This window comes from Tenrec ecaudatus, chromosome 6, assembly GCF_050624435.1.
Source record: "Tenrec ecaudatus isolate mTenEca1 chromosome 6, mTenEca1.hap1, whole genome shotgun sequence".
Lineage (NCBI taxonomy): Eukaryota > Metazoa > Chordata > Mammalia > Afrosoricida > Tenrecidae > Tenrec > Tenrec ecaudatus.
In genome coordinates this window covers 127,834,731-127,862,009 of record NC_134535.1, presented here as the reverse complement: position 1 = coordinate 127,862,009, position 27,279 = coordinate 127,834,731, and the positions used below count along the sequence as shown (strand labels likewise).

General features: G+C 47.8%; 1 protein-coding gene across 1 annotated transcript in view; it reads right to left on the bottom strand.

Annotated features, from left to right (window-relative positions):
• ANO2 (anoctamin 2) overlaps window positions 1-27,279 on the bottom strand; it is a 415,077-nt gene that overhangs the window by 262,981 nt on the left and 124,817 nt on the right. Inside the window, exons 4-8 of the mRNA XM_075553136.1 lie at window positions 26,329-26,480; window positions 24,724-24,778; window positions 22,081-22,132; window positions 5,912-5,967; window positions 4,360-4,401 (exon numbers count right to left, since the gene is read on the bottom strand). Coding sequence (XP_075409251.1) covers window positions 4,360-4,401; window positions 5,912-5,967; window positions 22,081-22,132; window positions 24,724-24,778; window positions 26,329-26,480 — 357 coding nt within the window. The remainder of the gene's footprint in view (window positions 1-4,359; window positions 4,402-5,911; window positions 5,968-22,080; window positions 22,133-24,723; window positions 24,779-26,328; window positions 26,481-27,279) is intronic.

Sequence of the window (27,279 nt, the reverse complement as noted above, 5' to 3'; positions counted from 1 at the left end):
GGCCCGGGGCACAGGTGAAGCATGATGCAGGGTCTTTGCTATATCAAGGAGGTTGAGTCACACCCGGGGTACGGCCAGGCAAATGATGCTACCCTCCAGGTTCCGGAATCCCAGAACAGACTAGAATTCAAGGTGAAGGGAGTCTTGCTCTGGAGCCTCTGCCTCATGCTGTGAGTAGGGTGTGCCCGTGGTGACTGGTAACAAGACCTCTAAATGTCTCGAAATGATACAGCCTAGAGCTCTATCATTTAAATCATTTTATTGGAGGCTCATACAACTCTTATTACAATCCATGCATACATCAATTGTGTAAAGCACATTTGTACACTCATTTCTCTCATCATTCTCAAAACCGTTGCTCTCCAGCCAATGTAGCTCTTATCTAATCCACTTTCTTCCTCAGAGCTACACCATGTCCGTTCTTCACTGGCTGCCTAAGCCTGAAAATAGAGCAGGAGGTTCTGCAGGTAAGGGATAATTCCTAATTTTGAAGGCTCTGGATACAATCCCAGGTCTGTCTGACCCTCAGACTTTAGAGCAGGAAGCAACCACTCACAGGGGCCTTCCCGCCTGGCGATGGGCTGGAAGGTAGCAAGACCAGCTTCCCTAGGGGTTGCACCGGACGGCACACCAGCTGATGAAGAAAGCTGAGGGTTGAACCGCTTTGAAAGGCCCAGCGTCCCATAGCAGCATGTTGCCTGAGGTTCCTAGTCATCTCTGAGGTCACCAGGTCTTCTGGGAGCTGTTAAAGCTGAGGCGAGAGGCCAGATGCCAGCTGGAGCCAACTCAGAGGCCTCCCTGGACGTAGGGCGTAGGCCCGGATTAGAGACACTTGATTCTACTCCCAGGTCCTGCACTGCCCTGCTGTAACCTGTGACAAGACACTTCCACTATCTAGGTCTCGCGTCACAGGGGAGCTGGGCAAGGTGGGGAAATGAACCCTCCAAGGGGAACCATGAAGGAAAGGACCTTTCTCATCAGAAAGGCAACCTTATCAGAAAGTGCCGAGCCGCTCTGCACGCCATCATGCAGTGCAGCGGTTCTCAACCTTCCCACTGCCGTGACCCTTTCACACAGTTCCTCATGTGGTGGTGAACCATCAAATTATTTTCTTTTTTTTCTCCATCAAATTATTTTTTTTCCATCAAATTATTTTCGTGGCTACTTCATCACTGTCATTTTGCTATTGTGATGAATCAGGCGACCCCTGTGAAAGGGTCATTTGACCCCCCCAAAGGGGTCGCGACCCACAGGTTGAGAAACACTGCTTTTGTGGGTCGCTTTTTAGCCATCCCCTGGAGAAGGCAATCGCCTGGGAAACCCAGGGCCAAAGGTCTAGACAATGATAAAGAAAATCGCCTTGCAATGCTTGCCGTGTGTTCTCCCCTGAAGCTGATTGACGGGAGGGCCCTGGGAGCCAGCAGAGGCCAGGCAGACCGCAGAAGATGGCGGCCGTTCCCTGCACAAGGAACCAGGCAGCCTAGGCAACTGGGGAACTAGGCAGCTGCCAGGAGGGACCCATCCACACTCAAGCTGCAATCTCTTCCTGAAACCCTGGCTTCGAGGAAGGCAGGAAAGCCCTGTCCTCCAGAGGCAGGGAGCTCCTCCTTAATTGCCTTCCAGGAAGGGAGAAGGGGGTGGGGGGAGAGAAGAGAGAGAGGGAGAGAGAGAGAGAGACTGACTTCCTGCCCCAGCTGGGGCTGAGTCACAGAGATTGCACAATGGTGTGAGGCAAGGGGGGTGGAAGGAGGTGGCCTGTTCTGAGCTCCCCTGGATCTGCCCAAGAGGAGCCTAGGCTGCCTCGGAAGCTCATGGGAATTCCAAAGAAGAGGGAAGGCGAACCATCCAGGTGATGGAACGCTGGGAAACATGGGGACCCTTGCTAACCATCCCAAAGGGCCCGAGGGAGGCAATCCCATGCTACTGCTCCCACACCCTCCAACTCTGGATGCAGAAAATTCTCCCTGGTGTCTGACAAGAGCCTTCCTGTAAGCCATCTCTTAAGAACACCAGGCTATTAAAATGTCATAAAAGCAAATAAATGTGCTTCACACATTCCGAGATTGCACTCTTTTCTCCTTTAGGATATGTTTTCAGCACCATCCCCATGCCACCGAAACCACAGAATGAATCCCGCCCCGTGGGGAGACTCCCTACCCCCACACGGAAGCCGCTGGCTTGCTCAACATGGGCACAGCCACTGGCTAGAGTGTATGCTCCAGAGTCTCTGTTAGACCCACCCCCCCTTCGCCATCATGGATGGACAGGCCTTTCTCCTCTCCCAGAAGGGCAATAGCACTGATAAAGTGGATGGAAAAAAGCTGCCACTGCACACATGTGGCTTCTCTCATCCTCCATGACAACAGAGCTGCTGTCCCTCACTACTATCCTGGCAGAGTCAAACTGTAACAATGAAACTGGCCAGCAAACCCAAGGGCAGGCCACCAGAAGGGGGGGCCTCTGCCTTGTAAAGGCACGTGTTCACATGCACTGCACATCCTCCTGACATGGACATTGACTTTGGGACTTATCTACCACGGTGCCTACTGGCCCCAGCTGGTCTCTCTCTGCCTCCCAGATTCTAAGGTGGGGGCATGCTCTAGGCAAAATATTGGCTTCAGCAAATCCTTTTCTGGAAGAAAAATCTTTTCATTAAAAAAGTATTGTTGTTAATAATAATCACATATCACTCCACAAAGGAGCCTTGATAGTACTATCGGGTAAGCATTAGACTGCTCACCCCATGGTTGGTGGTTCAAACCCACCAGCCACTCCAAAGGAGAAAGTTAAGGTTGTCTGCTCCCCTACAGATTTACAAAGATGTAGAACCTCTACATAAGGTCGCTGTGATTCAGCATTGACTCCCTGGAAGTGGGTTTTTGGTAGCTTGCATTGTCTATAATTCTTTTGTCTCCATTAGTGGAGATACAGAGGGATGACTGGCTTCTTTTATAAGCCCCATATCCCTAGAATTTTCCTGTAACACTGGCTTGGGCGGGGGAAGGAAGTTTCTTAAGTGGGCAATGGGTGGGAACCATTTAAAGGGGAGGCATGTCAAACTAGAGAATAGGAGGACAGAAAATGTTTGGGGTGAGAGAGGTGAGATGTGGAGAGAAATACTTCCTCCTTTTCCTTTAAATCTGATCCGGGACTTTTCAGGAAATTAAACACCGTGACTATTAGCCCCAGATAGAAAACAGATGAGGTTAAGACATGGAAATACTACAGCAGATTCCCGGGGCAGGCAGCGAGGGGGCATGTGTAAGCAATCACGGCAGTATTTCTGGAAAAGACCTTTTATGTTTTTAATACTTAACACTTCATAACAGGGACTAATAGGCAGGATCAAAAGTAGCCTGCTCAAAAGGCAACTTGGGGGATGAATGATTTTCCAGACAACAGAATTGGGGGGAGGGAAGCGTCTTGGGCTTTAATTCCTCCTCCCTCCCACCCTTGTCCAGCACCCTTGGTTCACTGGAGTTGCTGAAGGCTTGAGCAATCTGGGCGGGACAATGGACTGAAGAAGGTGACAATCAGAGAAATGGGGAGGTCCCTCCTAAAGAGGCTGGGGTGGTCCACAGAGGGCCAGGCCATGGCAGGGAGGAGGGGACACCCATGGGCCCGGTGTCTCGGCGAACAGCAGGAATGCGATATCCGTGGAGGGTAGGGATGAGAACTGTACCGCCGGAGTCATGACTCTCACTGGAGAGATTAGTCTACCAGAGCCCTTCTCCCCTTAACTGCGACCTTCAATTCCTAGCGGCCCAGAACATGCAGCACGACTGAGGCCCCCTCACCCCCAACTTCTCACTTTCCATTTGAGCTATACCCCACTTGCCTGCGCAGGGAGTGAAAGGAATCATTTCAACATGACCCAACAAAAGCCACCACGGCATGGATCCGCATACCGTTTTTAAAGTAGGAATAGTGGCTTTCAGAGTTCGTTTATGGTGGCAGAACTTATCTTGAAGAAGGTTCCCAAACCTTTCTCTGCCTCAGTTTCACTGTCTATAAAACGAAGGATTTGGGTATCCATGTTTCCCGACTGTGGTACTCTGGTCCTGTGCTGCTGGGCTGTTTCTGGGCAGAACTGTTGGGTACATCGTGGGACAGTAAGGATGGAAGGCCCCCTTCTAGGCACTCAGGGCCCATCGTCTGCCTCCTTTCAATAACACCCAATCATGATGAGCATCCGAAAGGGCGCTCACATTCCCAAATGCCTCCCTGAGAGGAGAACGTGGAAGAATTGCTGAAATCGAAAAGGTAAAATACTTCTACCCAACTTCACATCTCCTCGCGATCTCCCATAGCTAAGACAATCGGTCTCCCTCTGCTTAGTGCAATGTAAGTCAGGCTTACCTTTCTGTCGTTCATGTCGTCCCCGGGACTGTCATATTCACCCTGTAGGAGAGAAAGACGTGCTGAGCAAAAGCCAAGGAGTTCTAAAATACGATTGGCCAATGAGGGGAAACATTTTGTTTTCTTCTCTAACATCTTCTTTTCTTTCATGACACTTAAGGAAAGAGAGCATGACACACATGGCAAGGGGTCTGGTACCCCATTATCTCACTCATCCACACCTGAAAACAAAGATGCCCCCCTTCATACTCATCAGTAACCTGAATTGGCTTTTCCTAACATGGGTGAATGCTTCATCTGAAAAGCATCCCAGGTCTATGTCATGTCTACCCTTCAATAAAGGGCAGAATGTAGCATCATACATGAAGTATGACATCAGAGGGAAGATTGCCATCCCAGAAATCCCCAGTGAGACGGCTGGGGCTCCCACCTCAGTAGCCTCTATGGATCACTGCATGATGGGTGCTTAGCTTGTGACCAATAAGGCCACCTGTGGAACCAGGAGACTTTCCGATCAAGGACCAAGTCGGTCACACATCATCTTGGAGAATATTGCATTCTATTAAGAGGTTTACAAAGCATGACACTCAATCAAAGGAAATCATTCTATTTTCTGGACTAAGTAGTCCTGGTCAGCAGTTTAAACCCACTGGTTTTTCTGTGGGAAAAAAGAGAAGCTTTTGTCCCAGAAACCAGCGGTTCTCAACTTGTGGGTCGCGACCCCTTTGAGGGGGAGGGCAAATGACCCTTTCACAGGGGTTGCCCAAGTCATAACAGTAGCAAAACTGCAGTGATAAAATAACAACGGAAATAATGTTATGGTTGTGGGTCACCACAACATGAGGAACTGTATGAAAGGGCGGTGGCATTAGGAAAGCTGAGAACCACTGCTTTATAAAGCTTAAAGCTTTAGAGCAGCAGAAACCTGGAAGCAGTTCTACTCTGCCCTGGAGGGTCAGATTCCAATGACAGGAATTGACTCAAGGACAATGGGTAGGTTTGGGTTTTATTTTCTTTACTTAATCAAATGATTGTAGGAAGATTTTGAGACTCCTTTCGAAAGGGCTTTTAAAAAGGAGAGCATTCTGATAGGTAGAGTGCTGAGGCATTCCACACCCACACACCAAATTATCACATAAAAAAGAAGCGCTCCCAGGCATTCAGGGATCTGAAATGAGGTTGTGTACCCCCCACCCCAGGTGTTTGATTCCCTTTCACCACCACCCACCTGCATCCCTGTCTCCTCCCATTAACAGTCTGCATGCATGTCTGCCTATTCACACTTTCACCCCAGAGTCAGGGAGTCCAGGGAACGTTCAAACACAAACCAGTTTGTGTAATTCTCTGGGGAAATCCTTGCAGAAACAGAGTTTGGGATGAGGGGCAAAACTCAAACTAGGGCTTGGTGTCAGCAAGGACTCGTCCAAGATTCATGCTTGCCTCTGGGCAGTTATTCACCTACTGTGCGCATTCTATTATGTGGTTTCCAACAGTGTGAAGGACACAGGGAACACGCAGATTACGTGTGGGGCGTTTGTTTCTAAGTACTTACGTCATGAAGAGGGTAGGCAGCCTCATAGACGTTGTTCGCTATCAGAGAGTTAATACCTAAGGAAGAAAGGAACGTGGGAAAAGTCATTCGAGGGGAGGCGCTTCTCAACTCACCCCTTGTCTTTTGGTAAAAGACAAGATTCTTAGTTGAGAATCATTACATTCTCCTCATCGTCATGCCAGCCGAGACGTTTCGGTCCTTTTTTTTATAAAAGCAATGCTTTTATTATTTCCCAAACACCAAAGTTCCATTTCAATGCCAAACGAGTTCCCTCAAGGTTGACATTTCTCCTGTCTCTGAGATTCAGAGAGCTCCGGCTCGTCCCGTCCACCAGCACCACCGTCATGGACACCGGGCACTTGGAGGGAGACTGTCTGCCTTCGGTGGCATCCAGAGATGCCTATGAATCATTGCAATGACAGCCATCAAAAGCCTAAGTCCAGGAATCCCACAGCACTCATCCTGCCCGCGCCTTTTCCCTCTCAGGGTAGGGCCTTCTTCATGGCTCCGACTGACCTGCCATCCAGGATCATAAACACCCGAGGTAAGGCAATAGGGTCCCGGTTCTTAAAATGTGGTCAGAGGGCCAAGTCCCTTTCAGAGATTCTGCAAAGCCAATACTATTTTGATAATCATACTAAAGCAAAAGTTGCATTTTGTTCTTATTCACTCCTGAGTGTGTGGTAGTACTTTCCAGAGGCTACAGGCATTAATTAAGCACGGTAAATGCTGGCACAGTAGTTAAAGGCTGGGCCTCTAACCAAAAGGTTGGTGATTCAAACCCACCGGCAGCCTTGTGGAAGAAAGATGTGGTGATCTGTCCCCATAGAGAATGTCCTAGAAAGCCTTATAGGCAAATTTTACACATGAGGTCTGAGTTAAAAACAATACTGCACATGCAATATCATTTTGATGTGTCTGTGATTTCGTCTTTTTTCTTTTCTAATGTAACACATCCGAACAGTTATCACTCGCCTAAATAAAAACTCTTTGGGTATGCTCAATAAATTTTAAGAGTCCACTTATCCAACCCCACGGCCACAAATTCAGTTCTGACTCATCGCGACTCTATATTGGGTTTCTGAGGCTGTACATCTTTATGCTCATCGTTCTCCCTCAGAACAGCTGATGGATTTGAACTGCTGACCTTGCAGTTAGCAGTCCAACTCTTACCCGGTAACAGGTGTCCTGTTTAGGAGTCTAAAGAGGTTTTAGAGCCAAAGCACTTGAAAACCACACCACGTTTGCATCTGTTCTAATCCGTACAGCATCTCACCCATTGACTCAACTAAATCACACATAGCAGACTCTCCTCAATATAAGTGAACTAAACAAATGGTCCCATCCCCGTAACTCCAATATACTCACACCAGAGACTCTTCTGCTCGCCATACAGTCCTGGGTATGTGCTTGCTTCATTCATGGTTTTTATTCAGAGACTATAAAGGGGTCTGTAGGTTCTGTCTGAGTCAGAATCGTCAGTCCTGGTCTGCTGGCTTCCAGATGGGAGGGATTGTAGCTCTGTCCCTCACAGCACCAAGGATCCAGCCTAGCAGGGATCCACAGTGGACCTCGGGGAGGGCTGAGGCAGGGGGAGCTCCAGGGACAGTGATGCCCCTTGCCTCACCCACCCTCTCTGCCCTGACCCATTCTTTCCAGAAAGGCTGTGGACAGCCACGAGATGAGGGGGTCATGGGTTTGGGATGGAAACCCACATGATGCCCAAAGGCTCAGGAATCCACTTTTCCATAGGTCAGGATAACAACAGATGTAGACACCATCTACTCATTCAAATTCATGACTTTCCACCTCGTCCTCCTCCTCCCCCCACCCGGTTCCCCACGGACATGTTCCACGGCCACGGAACCTACCACGCGTCTCCCCTTACTTGTCCTCACGCCTGGCCTGCCTCTGGGGGTTCCCTGGATGTAGGCTGCCAAGTAGCACCAGGACCCCAAGTGGGAGTGGAGCCCCGGGGAGGGTGGGAGTAGCCACACTCCCAACGAGTTGACAGCCGTGTGTTTGGGTGCTGCCGTGCCACCAAGGGGCCAGGCTTTCCTGAGTCCACGTTTCCTCCCCAGCTTGAATATAACACATCAGAAACCGCTTTGGGGTGCATGGGGGAGCAGAGAGTGAAAACAAATAAAAGGCGTGGGGATCGGACAGAGGAGGGGGTGTCCTGGTGGTTGGGGGAGGGGTGCCCAGTTGCTCAGGGAGCTGCAGATGCGTCCTCCTGAGGAGACCACGGGCTCACTCTGAGCGTCCCTAATCAGTTCAAGAGCCAGAACCACAGCACTGGGAAGTCATCCTACAATAATCAAGAGGAGGAGTCCCAAACCAGGGGCGGGGGGCGGGGGGGGCGGCAGCTGGCAGAGGGGGTGCAGTTCAAAGCTACGAAAGGGCTGTCTACATGGATAGAGGCTGAGGCATCACAGACAGGGTGGGCCCCACCTAGACCTGCACCCCACACTCAACCCCTACCCTGTGCCCATGCTCACAACCCATGGTGGCCAGGGCAGCACACTTGAAGATCGGGGCTTCCCCTCCTCGTGCTTCTGCTAATGTTCAGCATGACCACTGAGTCTGACAACTCGATCGCCGCATCCTGCCTCCAGAGTCTCAAATCGGTGAATGATTTCGAATCGCTGAGAGTGCACAGCCACTCGGCCTCCTGCCTCAGAGAAAGCTCCATTTGTTCCGCACGGTCTCACCCAGGGTCTCACTTCACTTGTAGGGTGTTCTCTGCCTTCAGTTCCTCAAATCCTGCAAAAGCCTTGAGGTCAGACCCTCTTCTTCTCTTTCGCGTTGACGCTCACAACGCCCTCACTGCTGGGCACACCGTGAAGGGATGCTGGTCTTTCCAGAGTAATCTCTCCTCCTCGATCCTGGGCGCCCGCCCTCCCCACTGCCCCCCGCAGCCTTTGCCATCCCGTGCTGAAGAAGTGGAGCACTTACACACGGGCTGACCTGTCTTCGTCCTAACAGGATGCCCGGACGCGAGTCTTGCCTTTAGAGCCGCACGATGGCGGCTGCCACACCTGAGTTGCCCTAACTCCTCTGAGCACCAAGTTCTCAAACACGGGGCTTCTCTGTCCTCAGGGAGACGCACTTCCTTCTTTCCAGAGGTCACCCGAAGCACAGTCCCTGTCAGTGGCTGCTGGGGGAGGGGACCAGACCAATGGCTGTTAAGTCAACTCCAACCCATGGTGGCCTCATCGGGTTCCGTAGGGCTGTCCACGGTTCACTTCGCAGAAGTAGATCACCAGGCCTGTTCTTCACAGTGCGTCTGGTGACCTTGAACAGCCGACCTTTCCGGGAGTGTGTGAACCCTTACAGCCCCAGGGACTCTGACATGAAAGGAGGAGGAATGGGGCAGGGGGGAGCAGCACAGCGGAATGCGCCATTTCACCCAAGACTGCTCCTCACGGGGGCCTCATTTCACCCACAGACTTCAGAAACCAAGCGTCTGCTCCCAAACAAGCATGGAAATCCGTTTGAAAGAAGAAGAAAATAAGGAAACGGGGTTGGTTCTTTTTTAACCAAAAATAAAAGAGTACCGGCTTTGAAAATCAAAATTCTGAATTTTTTCCTTTCTTTTCAACAGAAAAATGGGCTAATTGGTTCCATCGTGCATGATCTATGGGGCCATAACGACCAAGCTGTCTTTCCCAGGATGGCATCTAGAGCCTTTCTTCTCTTCCACAGACCCAGGGAGAGGGAGAGGGAGAGGCTCAACCATGTGACCCAATAAGCAAAGGCCAGGATCTTTCCTGGACCCCCAAAGAGAGGCTGTGCCTGCCTCAAACAGAGAATGAGAAGGTAAAGGCTTCCTCCCTCATCCTCATCATCTCCACAGGTTGCTCGCCTCCAAATCACCATGTGCTTTATACTGGCTTCTTAGAATGCCCACCCCTGCCTCTCCGTAGCGGGATCCCACCGGACTGGAGAGCCCCACCCTTGTGCAGTCATAGGAACCAGAACAAACAACAACAAAAACACAATCTAGGTGGGCCCAGACCCCCAGGACTGGTGCCTGAGTGCACACGTGCAAAACGCAAAACCAGGGGCCAACATTTAGCTTCAGAGATGGTTCTGGCTTTCTGGACACAAAGGCACAACCAAAGTGCAGGAGTTTATGGTCTGCCTCCCAAAGAGAGTCTCATTAAATCTGCCAGGGATGCTGGGTGGCGGGCCCCATGGCTCTGTTCCCTCCAGGCCACACTCAAAAGAGACTTTCATCCCCCTGGACAGGTACTTAGAGCAACGGTGCTGAGCTCCTGAAAACCCATTTGGTTTTCATTCCTCCCAGAACAAGGCCCAGTCTACCCGAGATTCTGCTTTCATCCCTGCACTCTAGCCGGACGCAAATCGAAACCAGAGGCCCCAGACGGTACACTTAACAGAGACTATATTTACCCATCACCAAATTGTCTTGACGTGTGCTTAATTACTTAAATGCCTTTAATCCCAAGCCTTTTCTTCTAACAAAATATAAACCAGTTCAGCTGGATGAATGATAAACCAGATGTTTACAACACACAACATGGTCTGGCTTTGGTCAAAATAATTAAGACATCGTCTCCTGTGTGGGGAGGGGAGATGCCCAAAGCATACATTTGTTTAAATGCTCTGACACCAAAATGTCCATAAAAAGGCAGCTCTATCCATCTGTAATTTTCTGTCCGTGAAAACGTAACACTAACTTCCATATGAAGGGCAAGCAAAGGCACTTGCCATTCTCTGATACGGCCAAGGTTGCTTCCTTCTCTTTGCACGGCAATGTGCCCTTTAGCGTCATTGAATAATGGGGTAAACTTCCAGGGCCCTGTTGGCTGACCTCCAATGATGTGACGTTGGTAACAAGGCCTCAGGGGGATGAGCTGAGTTTCTGATCACGCACTTGCTTCCAATACCACGCAGGACCCAGATGCACCCGGATAGTCAGTTTCTGGACACGGTGTGTGCATTGGCACTGCTGTCTCTTCTGAAGTTTATTAAAGATAAGTTTTAAGTTAGACAATCCATCACCAAGTGTCAATCCAACCATACTTTTTCAAGGTCAGCTCTCGTGATTGGTTCTTATACTAGTTTGTAGCACGCGCACGCACACACCCACCCACACACACACAAACACACAGAGAAAAAGAAAACCGAAAGATCATCAAGATTCCCAACGGCTGGCAGGAGTATAAAAAGGAATTACATGTTCCGATGGTAGCAATCATACAAATGTAAGGCAAAAATAATGAGATACTTGGCCCTCTGCAGACATGTCATCCTTGGGTGCTTTGGGAAACCAATGGGTAAATGACCTCACCGTGCGTTTTTATCATGGAAAGAAGGCAGGTGGCATCACTGTGCACCTTCCTAAATGTGGCTAGGTCAGAAAGCACCGCTGATCACCCATTTTACCTAAAATTTGGGTAAACACCAAGCAAAAGGCTGGCATCTGTTCTCAGGTCATGGCCTCCGAAGCAACATTGTGCCATGTCTGTCTGATGCTTGAGGACCATTTATCACTCCCTCGTTTCTACCTTGAAAACTTCTCCTGAAGAGGTCCCACCTCAGCTGGGGTCAGGTTCTCATTTAGCAGGAGCTGGGAGAGGACGGATTCCTAGTGACCCAGGGAGTTGGAATTGAATCAGTGGCAGTGAGTGTGTGGGAGAGGACCAAATAGTTCCTGCCAATTAGCATTGCCTCACAGTCACTCCAAATTAATAGACAACGGTGTTCAGTGAACTTCAGTGGAAATGTATGACTAGAGCGGGGTTGGGGTATGTCTGTCTCTTTCTCAGAGAAGGTGCTTTTACATCGGGGTTAGTAGGTAAACAAGGAGGGGAGGCCCACCCCTGGAGAAGACACTGTTAATTGTATAGACCCCCCCCCCCACCACCACAAGTGGACAATCCACCCAATATTACACTCTGCTAATCATGCTTGTTTTTTTTAATTGAATTTCATTTCTACCCTTGGGGACCCAGGCCTTGTGCTATAGGCTACCTGGAGTTTAGATGTTGACTTTTTAAAGTAAACAGATTCTTCATAGGCCACATCAGAAGGATCCAATTTGGAAGCCTCTTTAAATGAACTGTACTTTGCTGCCAACACACCTGGTCCAGATTAAAGGAAGTGAAATACTCCTTTGGACTTGAAGTTGAAACATCGAGGGTGAGAAGGAGATGATCGCTATCCCAGCATTGAGGACTTTGAAATCATTGGACTTTGGTTCAAATGTCTTTCTTTCAAGGTTGCCCAATAATTTGCAACTTAAGACCAACATACATTTTCATATTTTCTTAGCTGTTTGTGACATATTTTAATTCTGAAAAGCGTAGTTTTGCCTTAGTGATTGAGCATTATCAAAAATTTTGCCTTGTGTTTAACTGTTACTGCTTTTTTAAGCAGTGTTCAGTCGTGATTTTAATTTGTACAAGTGAACATTCTATGGATTTCAGTCTGATAATTTTTCCTATATATGTATTTTTATTTTTTCAATAGTATGTTAAATTATACACCATTAACTACATCAATATTAGTATTAGAATTACCAGATGCCCCCTGCAGGTTACCTATATTATTTTTCCAAAAGCTGATAATTTTGCCTCTAAAGTGGATCAGGGATACAGATAAACCTTAGTTATATGAATAAATTTAGAGCTTATGCTTAATCACAAGTCCTAATCTAATAAGCACAAATTAGTTCTTATGATGTGGTCTAGCAGGCTATTTGCCTTCGTTGATGGATGGGTGCTATAACAAAGTTTGGTAGAGAAATCAGATGGTGTCTGGCTATCAGGAAGAACAGAACCCGGGGTCTTAAAAGTTTGTCTCCAAACAAGCAGCCATCTAAGTGAAGTGCCGGCTAAGTTCCCACATAAGAAGCATGCCAGCTTCTCTGATCCAAGGATCATAACTAATAAAATCCAAGATCAGAGAAGGAAATTGCACTAGAGTTTAAATTCTGGTTTGCTGAAGGATATGGATGACTGTGAAAGCCCGAAAGCAACATGTGGACACGCCACTTAAATTAAACCTCCACTCAATTCCCTCAACCACTGACCAGGGAAGTGAATGATCTCGTTCTCCCACAGAGCGCACTGGAAAGTGCAGTTAGGTAAGTTAAAACTTAAACCCTCATTTGTGTTCCCTTTGGACCCACTTTCAACTTCTTCTAGTTTTTATTATGCCTTCTTTATTTTGGACTGAGGTTTTGTTATGTTCCATTTTGTTGTTGTTGCCTTTCTTTTCCTAATTGTCTGGTTTTGATCTCTTGTGTTTGGTTTTGTTGTCGTCATTTGGTTTGGTTTGGTTGTCGTCATTTGGTATGGTTTTTCTTTATCTGAAATCCAGGATAGGCAAGTCCATAGGGACAGTAACTAGATTAATAGCTCCTTAGGGTTATGACAGGGGAGGTTGAGGGAAACTGGGGAACGCAAAATAATGGATACAAGAATGAAAAAAATGATCTAAATTTGAGTGGGGAGATGATTGAGCAACTCATTAATATACTTAAACCATGGGAAAAGGAAAAACAATTACCCCTACAGATTCTGAATGAATATAGTGTGGATCTTAGGCAGCCAGGGTTTTAAGAAGGGCACCAGGTAATACTGATACAAGTAGATGTGACCACACCTGCAAATATAGCCCAAGGTAACTAGCAAGTAATTGATGTAAGAGGGCAGTCTTTACTTCCAATCAGTCTCACCAACAATGCTCCCTATTCCTACTTACCTCTTAACTGTAACGGTCTCCCCCCTTCCTCTCAGAGGTCCATGAATATTTGGCAATCCCATATCCTGACCAGGGCCCTTTCTATAAACTTAAAGCTCATATCTTCTTGGGACCCCCTTGGTCCATACGTAAAAGAAACTATGTGATCTTTTTGTCTTGCAATGTCTAGGAAATGACAGAGACACAGAGAAGCTTATCTCTACCTTTGTCTTACAGAAAAGAAATGGACCCAGAGAGGGCAAATGATTTGCTAGAAGTTTCACAACTTAAGACACCCCAGATCGGGAATGGCTACCCACTCCTCCAGCCTTTCCAATCGCCCCTTCTAGATCCACTCTCCTCCCTTCTCTGTCTCACAGGCGAGGCCTTCCACGCTCACCGACTTCCTCCTGGGCTCAGCAGGTCACAGGTAGAGAGAAAGCACTTAGAACTCCAGGAACATCCTCGATGGGTGCTGGCGTGTCAGTGCTCCTCTCAAGGTGGCCCCTGCCACCTGACTCTGCCCTTCTGCCCTCCAGGACCCCCTCTTTCCCTCCCTCTACTGCTGCTAACTCAGGGTTACTCTCCCATCTCCTGCATTCCACTGCTTGCTGCCCACACCTTGGTATAAGCACCCCTGTCTTGAATCATCCTCACCTGAGCGTGCAGCTTCTTCCTGATTGGGGCTGCTACCATTGTGCCTTTTCTATTGCTCCCTTTCCCTCATAAGCAGCCGCATAGATGCCTCCTTCTTTCCTTCAAACGCAACTTCTTCATTGAGGCCTTCTCCGACCACCCTATGCAAAGTACCACTTCCACCTCAACCCTCAGCCCTCTCATCGGACCTGGCTGCTGATTCCCCTTCTGAGTGATTCTTTCATGGCGTGTTTTCTGCCTCCTACCACGAGGATACAAGGCCCGTAAAGACAGGGAATGTGTTGGCTTGATTCATTACTCTCTTCCCTAACGCTAAATCATGTAGGGCACCTTGTTTATTGTTGCTAATTGCTGTCAAGTGAATTCCGACTCATGGCAACCCCGTGTGTGGGGAGCAGAACCGGTCCATGGGGTTTTCAAGGCCATGACCTTCAGAAGCAGGTCATGAGGTGGGCCTTCCAAAGATGTCTCTGGGAGGGTTCAAAGGGCCAACCATTCAGGGACCCGCAAAAAAAAATAATAAACCTGCAGCCACCTATCAATTCTCATTCGTATGATCCTACGTCAGGTTTCCAAGGTGACACATCTTTACGGGAGCTGACGGCACCGTGTTTCACGTGAGAAGCAGATGGGGGCTTTGAAGTGCAGACCTGTGGCCCGCAGTCCGGCTTTTACCCACAGTGCCACCAAAGACACAGAGTAAGACATTATTCAATCTCTGTTGGATCAGAGTGAAGCTTACATTGGGAAGAGCTTAAGTTTCGGATTCATCTCAGGAGCCTTTCCTGATCACTTCACCCACTTATTAGGTGATTAGTCAGAAACACAGTGGAGAACAAGTCAAGAAACCTGGTCTCTAAATCTTGCTATGCCACCAATTCACTGTAAGCTTGGGCAAACCAGTTAGTGTCACTGTTGTGAAATGAGGTTTACATCTGTTGAAAATAATACACCTGGTCGTTTAAAGGCTCACATTAGATAATAAAAACACAGAACTATTACCAGTGCCAAGACTCCTCATTATTTTTTGTTGATGAATACCTTAATTGACAGCAACTGTTAACTGGCTGTCTCCACTCTAACAACAGAGCATTCAGATGAAGAAAAATCTATTAACAGCTGAAGTCGACCTCCTATCGCCCAGTCCTTTATGGTGCTCACTCTCTCTGCAACAGACCTAATGCACTTCACCAGCTCTTCCTCAGAACTCCAGTGAGCGTCTTTGTTTTCCAAACATCAAAGCAAAATTAATGGCAACCTTCAGGGGGAGAGGAGGGTTACCAGAACCAAGAATTCAAGAAATCAGAACAATGTGGACCAAATAGTCCTGACAATACTATGATAATCCTTGAGGAAATCTGTGCTGTTCTTAAGAATGATCCTAAATCATCCCTGCATTGATGTTCAAGGATTAGTCAAAAAAGATTGCTGTGAGGGCCCCCTTCCTACATGCGTGGTTCATTCCAAAAAATGTGTTTAAACGTGCCTCTGAGATCAGGGGAGGGCTGCAGCAATGTTCCACTGATAATACAGTGGTTTAGTCTCATTCTAGTACACACACACACACACACACACACACACACACACATGACAAGGGGATCTGCTGGGTCAATTCAACGGAGACAGCGATGTCAACTGAGAGAGATGGCAATCATTTTTTGAGGATTCCAAAGGAGATTCTTAATAATCTTAGGTTGGTTTTTTCCCCGCTCAAATGACATAGGATGATAACAGGGACTTCTTAGAAAGAATCTGTTAACAAAATTGCATTGGTGAGGAGAAGGTCAGGGAAGTTGTGTTGAGGCAGCTCCTTTTGCTTTCTTTTCCTTCACAGTGATGCCCTGCCCCTTCTCCGAGGGTAGCAGGTGTGGCCTAGGAGAGCGGACTTGGGAAACCATATCCCATTTACCACGCATCCCTGATCGTCCTTCTTTGGACTTGTTTTTCTTCCCAAACGCAAAGAACATTTTAAAACAAAACTGAATTCCTTGATGATGTCAAACTACCGTTTTAACATCGGAAAATCCAACGAATACAGAATGATTTGGGGAAGATGGAAACATCATCTTAAGAATATAATTGACCTTGATGTGGGATATGTTGAGGAACAATACCTTCATCTCTTGCTATTTTTGTTTAACAAAGGTTTCTATTATTTTGCAGCAGTATTTTCCACCTACCCTCATGTAGATGCTACGTTGGTATGTTCTATGTAAGAAGCAAGGAATTGTATGATGAATTTTAGAAATGTTTCTGTACTACGTTATATTGCTGTAGACAGTAGAAACCACGCCACTGGCCACATTCCCCTTTCACTTTAGTTCAAAGCCAAATTTGCAGTCCAACTACAGCAATTATGGTTTGAATCTTTGCTTTCTGGTGTTTCCCCTCTCAGACTTGACATTCTATTTTAATTTGTGTTTTTCCCGGTTCTTATTTTTTAATTTATTACTCATATTATGTTAGTTTATTGTTTTTCTTGTAAGCCACTTCAGAATTTTTGTGGCACAAAACAGAAATCTAAATAAATCAATACATGGAGCTTGTATGTGCATTACTTACTTTGTAAAAGTATTCTACAATAAATGCGTTAACTACAAAGAAACAAGCAATAATACCAGATAAATAAGGGAATTTTAAGTTATCATTATTTTCATCTTCTAAGTATTCCCTTGGGTACAATGGGGAAGAGAGTAAAGTTCTACAAGTTGGTCACTGAGGTAGCAGCCACATTAAAAGTAGTTATAAAATAATTTCAAGGATAAAGAATCAACGAAAATAACAAAACTTTTAAGCACATTTCGGGTCTCTCCTTTTCCTTTTTATTAGTCAACAGCCTTCTAGAGAAATCTAGGTCCTTTCTAGTCATCTTTCCTTCTCCTCTACCTTTCTAACGCCCAGAGGAAGGGCAATAGAACCAAACTTTACCCCATGGTTCGGAGAGCTACATTATCTCGAGTCCTGACAATGTTAAGTATTCCTCATTCCTTTTGTTCTTCTACATAAGATCTTAAGTTGGCCAAAGATCCAAGAGATTTTCCTAGGCTGTCACTCTAAAACCAAAACATAAAATTCACTTCCATCAAGTCTATTTCAATTTATAGTGGCCTTGTAGGACAAGGTAGAACTGCCCCTGTGGGTCTCCAAGCCTATAACCCGTTACAAGAGTAGAAAACATAATACTTCTCCCATAGGAGTCATTCACACCACCTTCCCATTGGCAGTCGGGGAAAAGAATCGACGAAAATAACCAAAAAACAGAGCAATTCTGTTAATTTTCCCCTGTGCAAAAGTTATAAAGTCTGAGATGAACTCGAGAGATCTAACATAACTCTCACTCACTGCCCTTGAGTCAATGTCAACTCATGGGGACCCTATAGGACAGGGTAGGACTGCCCTCCGTGAGTTTCTGAGACTGTCAGTCTCTACAGAATCACAAAGTCTCTTCCTTTTCCTTCAGAAAATCTGGTGGTTCTGAACCACCAACCTGGCAATTAGCAGTCCAACTCATAACCACCATGCTACCAGGACTCCTTAACCTAACTCTACTCCTAGTTAATGGTATCCTGAAGGTAGTGAAAATAGAACTGAATCCAGAGGGCTCTAATTCTAGATCCAATTCTCTCAGGGACTTTGTGTGAACTCCAGGCAAGGCATTTATTCACCCTGAACCCATAAGTAATTAAATATAATAATTCCTAACACACCTATTATCATGGGTTGACTGGTATCCGTTTGTGTGGGCCATGAATCTCGCTGGCAAACAATTATATTAGTGCAAATGAGGGGGTTTGGAGTGGAGACCCAAAAGCCCATCTTGTAGACAATTGAACATCCCCTTACAGAAGGTTCACAAGGAAGTGACAAGCCAGCCAGGGTGCAGTATAGCATCAACAAAACACACAATATTCCTCTACTCCTATAATGCTCCCTGCCCCACCCCTGCCCACCCACTATCATCACCCCAGTTCTACCTTACAAATCCTGCTAAACCAGAGCATGTACACTAGTACAGATAAGAACTCTCGACACACAGAATCCAGGACAGATAAACCCCTCAGGAATAATAATAGGAGTATTGATACCATGAGAGTAAAGGGAAGGTGGGAGAGAAGGGGGAAGAAAGGGGATACCAATCACAATGATCGACCTATAACACACACACCTGAGGGTGGGAGAGGGATGGCAAAAAGAGGAGCTGATACCAAGGGCTCAAGTAGAAAGAAAATACTCTAAAAGTGTGCTTGATACAATTGATGTATGGATTGTTATAAGAGCTATAAGAGCCCACAATAAAATTATATATATATGGTTTGTAATGATGTAATCATCCCTCTGGATCAGTGACCAGCCAATTGGTTGTAAGAGAGCTAGGGTCACATACAATAAACCTACTCAAATGGCAGCTGTGAGTTTCGTGGGTTTGGCCTGAATCAGTCTTTATCTTATCATTGACAAGACAGAAGCAAACGGAGGAGAGATCATGTAACACCAAGAAAGAAAAGGGGAGGAGCATGTCTTTTGGACCCAAGGCTCCTATGCTGAGAACCCGCTAGGATACAGGGAAGACTGATGCCTAGACACGCAGAGCTATCCAAGGGAAGAAAGCTGGGCTCGGAGATGGAAAGAAACAAGGACTTACCTTCAGAAGAGATACAGAGATAGTCTTCCCCCTCCAGCTACTCAAAGCAAACCCACTGCCTTGGCATCAGTTCCAACTCAAAACCAGGCTGCGGGCTAGAACAGAAACTGCCTCAGTGGGTTCCCCAAACGGTAACTCTACGAGAGTAGAAAGCCTCAGCTTTCTCCCACAGCAACTGATGGTTTCCAACTATGAACCTTGGAGTTACCCGCCCAACATGTAACCCCTACCCAACCACGGTTCCTTTCCCCTAGAGCAGCGGTTCTCAAGCTGTGGGTCGCAACCCCTTTGGGGGCGTTGAAAAAGCCTTTCACAGGGGTCGCCTGATTCATAACAGTAGCAAAATGACAGTGATGAATTAGCAACGAAAATAATTTTATGGTTGGGGGGGTCACCACAATATGAGGAACTGTCTGAAAGGGCATTAGGAAGGTTGAGAGCCACTGCCCTAGAGCTAGCACCCTGAATTTGGTCTTCTAGCCTCCTAACTGTGAGAGAATAAACTTCTGTTTGTTAAAGCCACCCTCTTGTGGTAATTATGTAGCATAGCTAAGACACTTGCTTTTCCTGGGAGCTCCAAAACTAAGTGGATCGTTGTGTTGCGACTTAAAGGCAAACGTGAATACTAATTGTCACTTCCTCTGTACTCTCACTGTACTCTCCAGGTCTCTGTTATATAGCACATACCACATTACCTCAAAATCATCAGTTTAGATGCATGGCTGAATGACTAATTTATGAGTTTTTCAAGGGTGGAACTAAAGCAAGATGAGCTTAATCTTGGCACCCCTTGGTCTCTATAGTGTTTGCATGTGTTTCCAAAGGGTTCTGAAGGACAGAAAGACTTTTTTAAAAATTAAAAAAAAATAATAAAAGTCTTATGACATTTGAATTTGAGACACCAAAAAAAACACAGTTTTTCAAAAAACAAAAATCCCTGTGTTTGAGGGTCTCCGGTGAACTTTAAACAATTTAGAGCAGTGGTTCTCAAGCTTCCTAATGCTGCGACCCTTTCATACAGTTCTTCATGTGGTGGGGACTCCCCCAACCATAAAATTATTTTCATTGCTACTTCATCACTATCATTTTGCTCCTGTGATGAATTGGACGAACCCTGTGAAGGGGTCCATCCAACAGCTGGCAGCAAAAACAACAAGCTGGAATTGGTGAGAGAATCAATGACCTAAATGGATGGTTGCACCTTCTCCGGACGGAGGTAACAAGAGAAAAGAAGTCAACGGAACTCGGAAAAGACAACCTCTTTCCAGTGTGGGAGAAAGAAGCGGATTCAAAGGTCATGTGGTCCATGAGGCAGAAAGAGAACAAAAACATCTGGGGAGATTGGCAGCACTTGCTGGTTACCAGCTCTCAGAAGATGGGGGTTAGGTAAAGGAGGGTGGAGAGGGTGTAGGGAGTGAAGGAAGAGAAGACGGAGACCGGATGATCACATGTGGGCACTAAGAAGTCAACAATGAACTCTGAAGTAGCAGTGTTGGCAAATGCAGGTGAGCGTGAGAAGGTACAAGGTAGCTTCCTGTAACAGGGAAGTAGTTTTTCCAGAAGTCAAGGTCAAGTCAATAAATTTGATAGATAATATAAAAAATACAAAAAGCGTCCCATGATCTCTTGGCTCAGCGTTGGGTCAGCGGATGAGGGGACGTGAGCTTGTTTCTAAGCTGTGGAAGGAACTCTGAGGGTCTAGGGCGCTACTTGATGGGCTGCGAACCCCACAAGGTCAGCAGTTCAAAAGCACCAGCAGCATTGCAGGCTAAAGCTGTCACTTTCTACTCCTGGAAAGACTTACAGGCTCAGAACCCCACGGCGGCAGTTCTACTCTGCCCTCTGAGGTCGCTCTGAGGCAGAACCAAACCCATGGCACGTTGGAATGTTCCATCGGCGGCAGGGAGAGCTGGGAAAGACAGGGAGCAGTCATCAGCCCATAACTGAGAAAAGCTCTGGGAAAGACATAGGAGGGGCGGCGGGGGGAAGGGATGCAAGGGGCAAGACTTTCATAAAAGCCCGAGATTTACAAATAAATAGTGCGATCAGCCCCTATACCCACCTCCAGTGGCTAAGACGGGAGAACACCAGAGTACCGCATGGCTGCCGCTGAGTCAATGCCCATTCATAGCAACCATGCAGGGCACGGCAGACCGCCCTTGTGAGGTCTGGAGACTGTTGACTGCTAGGGGAGTAGGAAGCCCAGTCTTTCTGCCACAGTGGCTGTTGGGGAGGGAGAGGGGGGGCTTCAACTGCAGACTTTTCAGATCGCAGCCCAGCTCCATGTCGCCACCATGTCACCATGGCTCCTCTTTCTACTCTCGGGCTGGAAATCAAGATTCTGCAAAGGCTGCGTGTCTGTCCTGAGGATGCCCGTCATGCTGACCTGGAAGTCCTCGGGCGTTTGGGGTCAAATGGACTGTAACTGGGCTGTATTTAACCAAGGATCACGTTCGCAGGAATGTGGGAAGGAGGGTGGGAAGTGGAAGGCACAGCAAGAAAGTGAGATACTCAATGGCAGGGGGAGGGGGTTCGCAGCGAAGAGGTGCAGGAATTGCTGAACGTACGACGATGCCGGCCTTCTCCTCGCTCACAATCGAAATCTTCAAATGAAATGAAAAGAAGCAAGCAGGCGAAGGGCTTCCGCCAGACACGGTGAGAGGCGTGCTGACCTTGGGAGGGCGGCATCCAGACTTCCAGCACCTGCACCAGGGGACCTTGGACAAGCCCCTCTCCCTTTCCTGAGTTTGCTCTTTCAGACATAAAGAGAAGGGTTGGACCACAGGATCCCTAAGGTGCCTTCGTCCCTTTAAAAAGTCAAATCGAACGACCAGATGTTAGGCACCCATTAAAACCTTGGGGCGATCCTGAGGCGGGCGCAGCTGGCTGCTCAGAATGGGGGGAAAGAGCATGGGACAGGGATGGCTCTGACACAGGCCCGCAACACACACCCTGGCATGGGGCGGGACACCCCCTGTTCTTGGAAGACAGGCAGCCATTCTCAGCCTGAGCTAAAGCAGCTGCGCCCCTCCCCACCGCGTGTGGGGTGTTCCTTTGGCTCTTGCTGCACACCTAGTGAGCTGTCGAAAAGAGGGCCCTGGCCCCCTCGGTGTTCCACCAGCACCCAGGCCCGCAGTCGGGGATAGGGGGTCCTTACCCATTGTATTGTTCGCTCGGGAACAGGCCGTGCGCTTCAGAATCTCATGCACCTAAAAGGGGGAGACAGCAGAGTCGTGAACGCCTTGACCCCGGGTCTCATCACAGCCTGTGGGGCGTCGGGCTGTGGCCTGGAGGCGTCTGGACCCGTCGGGGGAGGCCCAGCCTGTGCCAAGCTCTGTCCTGCATGTCAAACCCATTCAAACGAGAGGTTCGTGAGGAAACAGAGAATGTTAACCCCTCTAGCACAGTGCTCCCCGCTTCCACCCACCCTCGGAAACTGGCCACAGTGACAGGAGGTAAAGAAGACAGCGGAGGCAGTCCCAGATGCGCTCAGCCCTCTGGAGGGCTAGGGGGAAGCACCCCAGTTAGGGCGGGGACCAGGCTCCACCTCCCACGTGAGGACCCTCGGGGATGGCGGAGCCCTCCCCAGCAAGATGAGGGGGAGAAGGCCAGGAGGAACCCAGGCTTCTCCACCAGGCAGGGAGAGACCTTGCTGACGGCCAGGCAGGTGGCATGCCAGTGCTTGTCCTGGTTGCTACCAGAGGGCCCTCCATTTCCTCATCTGTACTAAAGCTAGCGTCGAGCTGTTCCGAAAAGCCAAAACGACAATGCACAAAACAAGAGTTTTATAACAGAACAAGCCTGCCTACATGTCGGCTATTCGTATTACCGTGTCTCTGCACTTTCCTGAGTCCTAATCCTGCCTCACCAACCAAAGCATGCCATAGACTTCCTCTGGGACCCCAAGGCTTGGGCACAGTCCTGGGTACCTGGTAGGCTCCGTGGCTACAGCCTGCCTACAGACCCACATGCCTAGGGAGGCCTTGACGTCCCTCGCCTAGGCTCCGTCCCTGTGAGTTTTCAGGCGACTCCACCTCTCGCATTGGAAGGAGGGCTGCTGAGAGCATTCCTTGCAAAGCACGTAGCTGTGCCAGGGAAAACCTGTTGCCAACCAGGGACCTCCTGTTTCCACTCTGTGCCAGGGGACAAGAGGTCTGCACTGGACAAGCAGTGGAGCCGCTCACGGCAGCCATTTAGGGTGGGCTTTTACAGATGTAGGTAAGGCCCTTGGACGAAAGCCCAGGGCAGAGCAGACCCCGAGGGCAAAACTCACAGTGTGGGGTAGAATGAGAGAAGGGCATGGGGGGAAGGAAGAAGCTTCTAGAAGGAAAGCTGAATGAGCATGAGAGAAGATGTGTTACTCCATCATCATTTACACTTCCGTCTTCCAGCCACAGACCTACAGGGCGCAGTGAAGAAATCACTTCCAGCAGAACAGGGCCCAAGCATGTTAATTCAGCTTATAATACACTGCAGTAATTCCACAGCCGTAATAATTAGGAACAGCATTTACATGGCATTGTAGTATTTTACAAGCACTTTGCAATTATCAGTTAATCTCTACAACACTCTATAACTTCCCCACAGACGTGGGGCCTAAGCCATTGGAGGACTTAAATGGCTTGTAATAGCATCAAGCCAGGAAGCAGGAAGTCAGGCATTTTTTGTTGTTGTCATTTGCATGAGGAAGAGACAAGAAGCCATATGCCTATTTTAATCTTTCCTAAAATGCTAGGCCAACAGACCTAGAACGTCTTTGTGATCATCCTGCAAGCCAAAGGTCCAAGCTGTGTTTTCACTGTGCCTGGGTCTTATTCCATCGCCATTACCCACTTATCAATTATCCTTCCTGGCCTTCTTATCACCTTCCTGACTTGGAATCCTTCTAGTTCCTCAGCCAAGTGAAACTCAAGTTCTCTCCTGGAAGTCACCGGGAACACCCCCCCCCCCCCCCACTTCTCGGTGAGGGAAAGAGGAAGCTTTCCACATCCCTTTCCCACCTCTGCCTACAGGTCCATTCACCTCAGAAAACAAGCTGATCCAAGAAGGGAGACACACACCCTATCATTCCCCATGGGGCCACAGAAGCACAGGCCAAAAGCAGATTTCCATGATAATCAGCATTCTATAAAATCCCAAAACTCCAAGTCACTTGTTAATATTCAGGGGGAGGGGGGGAGAAGGGCTAGCTCCAGTCATGGATTTTGACGTCTATTGAATGGGCTGGTCTTTTCATTCTTGGGCAAATTGGTGGGCTCTCGAGCACCCTGTGACACGAAAGCACATACCCCTCCCTTGGGAGTATGTGAAAGAAAAATCTCATGAAGAATGTCCGTGACCCAGTAATCTGGGGACCCAGTAATCTGGGGGACTGGTTCTAGTTCTCATTCAGACACTACACTCTAAATAAATGTTATCAATGTATTGCTTCTCAGAGCCTCAGTTTCCTCCATTGTAAATCGCTGGCAGGTTACCTGCAGGGTTTACAATCCTACCAGCTCTGACAGTCACCAGGTCTGACAGTCCTTCTGTTTGTGATTCTCAGAAGGGCCTTCCAGAGAGCTCCTGGAGAAGACACTCCCCTCCACCCACTGGAGAGGGCAGATTGTTTGCTGTTTCTTTTGCTACTAGGATCTGGCAGCTCTTGGATACACCTCTCCGTTGCTAGGCAACTCCAAGCAAATAGTGATGGGACATTGCAAGGAAGGCCCAGAGAAAGCCTTGTTCAGCCTTTCCCTGCTCTCCCCCCTCCCCCCACCCCTGCAGCCTGCATCCCTAGCCCACCCGCTTGTTTACTCACAATGCGGCTACGGGTGGCATTATCGAAGAAGGTGTCCTTGTCTTGGATGTTGTACCTGGAGAGACCAAAACAGCACCTGGTGAGTGCTCTCCATGACCTGTGCCCCACACTCACCCCATGCCCACAGGGCACCAAGAATTCTGTTCTCTGTGATGCAAAAGACCACAAAGGAGTGCTTCCATGACACCCAAACTCTGTGTCTTAGAGTTCACTGGCTTGCTGATGAAGTTCTAAGCTTTAGAAGAACCTAGCTTCTGGATGGAAAAATAGCTCCAAAGGCTGTCCAATATCCAACTGTCTACAGAGCTTTCTATTCTTTTGGGAAGACTTAGAATCTACGCCTCCATTTGAAAACCACATCAGAAAAGTGATCAGATGCAATGCTGGAAAGTTCTGGTGGATCTCAGACAGCAACAGATTGTATGATGAATAAAACTTGCTGTCAGCTCTTCAAGAGCCAGCGGTCCCTGGGATATGTGTGTCTTCCAGTCACTGATGCAGAGTAGAACGTGGTGACATGAGGAGGACTGCTATAAATACTCAGGCTAGGGAGTATACTTTTGGTTGGGAAGAATGAATGGTTCTTTCAAAAGAAAGTACTCATGAGCTGAGTCTTAGGGGCAGCAGAGATTACATGAATGGAGATGTATTGGAGGTGGCCAGTCAGATACCAACACTGGCATGAATGAAAGCCCAGGGAAGGGTAGAAACAAGGACAGCACACCAGGTGTCCACCTGCCACTCTCAGGCCAGACCTGGACCTTGGTTTGCTCTCTTTTAGAGAGGATTGTTATCTCTGGATGACCAACTTACAAGATCTGGAGGGGGCCAACTCACAAGATCTACAAGGATCCAGTGAGAGACTACTTATATAAACAAACATGTATTGAATTAATATCTAACATGGCAAAGAGAGGCTGACATAGTCTCAAATACATGGCAGAAATACTTTTCCATGAATACTATCTCCTATATTTTCTCTGTCTGCCCATGTCCCATCCTTTCCTGACTTGCGAGTCTCTTATCATTCTTGACAATTAATTATTTTCTCATCAGGTCCTAAAGTAGAACAAAGGCTCAGTTAATTCCCAACCGTGGCTCCAAATGTTTCCCAAAATGTTGTCCAAACATTTCCCAAACATCCACTCCTTGTGAAGAACTTGTGTTCCACCTCCCTTAAGGCCAGAAGAGTGGGAAGGATTGTGTGAGCAGGCAGCTGGGACTAGAGAAACACAGATATATCACCCATCATCTTCTTTCTGGTCATCATGCCACAATGGAACTCTAAGCCTGGGAACTGGGCTGACTGCTAGCCCCAAAGAAGATGTTCTTCCAGAGTCTTGAAGCTTTTGATTGACAGCTCCCTGGTTCTTCATTCACTATGCAAATGTTCAAAATCAGGAGTTCTCCCATAAGCCATTGAATCAGTGCTCCAAAGAGAGGGGAAATCACAAAGCAGGAACGGGGGGGATCTTTTACCATAGAACTTTATTTCCTCTCCCCTCTCCAGGACACGAGGGCCCCCACTTTGAGAGCCCCGGGGCTGAGGACTCCTTTTCTTCCCATCTCACCTCATGTCCCTCCCCCAACAGCTTCAACACTCACAGGTACATTTTCTCCCTGGAGAATGGGTAGGAGAGGTTTTTCATCCTGTTGTTGCTGTGCTCTGGGACTCTGGGCTGCAGAGGCGAGCTGAGTTTCTGCAGGAGCTCATTGAACTTCTTTGCGATGGCGCCTTCTGCTTTGATCTCATACATCTATGAAAGATAAAAGCGCAGGTCTGAAGAGGCAACCAGGGGACCTTTCAGGGGAGAGGAGGACACTGGAACAATAGGAAGTAGGGTTTGCCCCTTTCCTCCCTTGCTTTCACAAGGGCATGCGCTATGAGCCCCCTCTCAATGCCCTGTGCTAATGAACATCCATTAGCATGAATGGATGTGACCAGTGATGACAAATAAGCAAGGGATCGAAACTGTCTATAGGAAGGACTTTGTTGTGTTATCTGGAGATCTGTGTGGCAGTCCCAATGTCAAGAGCAGTCACGTTTTTTTTTTTACTTGAATGCTAACAACTTCCTAGCTAGGCAGCTAATTGTATCACCTTGTTATAGGGGATTCAAGACTCAGAAAAACTAAGTGGGTCAACGGAGATTATACGGGGTGGCAAAGGTTGAATTTAACTCCTGAAAACCCAATCCAAAATCTGCAACTTGGACTTCAGGATGGCTCTACGCCACCCAGCATCACTTTTCGGAAATGTTTCTCTTAGGAAATACCTGTGCTTCATGAGTGTGTTTTGAGAGTGTTAAATATTTAATGAGGAGCGAGGATCTGTCTGGGGGAAGCAGTCCCTGGGTGGTGCAAATGGTGAACAGTCGTGGCTGGCGCCTTTGTCCTGTTCATGATGTGAGACTTAGATGGACTGTGTCTGAGCCCTGGCTGCTTTGTGGTTAAGATTTGGGCTGGGTTGGCTACTAACCACAAGGTCAGCAGTTGGAAACCACGAGCCACTCCTGGGGAGAAAGAGGAGGCTTCTTGCTCCCATAAAGAGTTACCG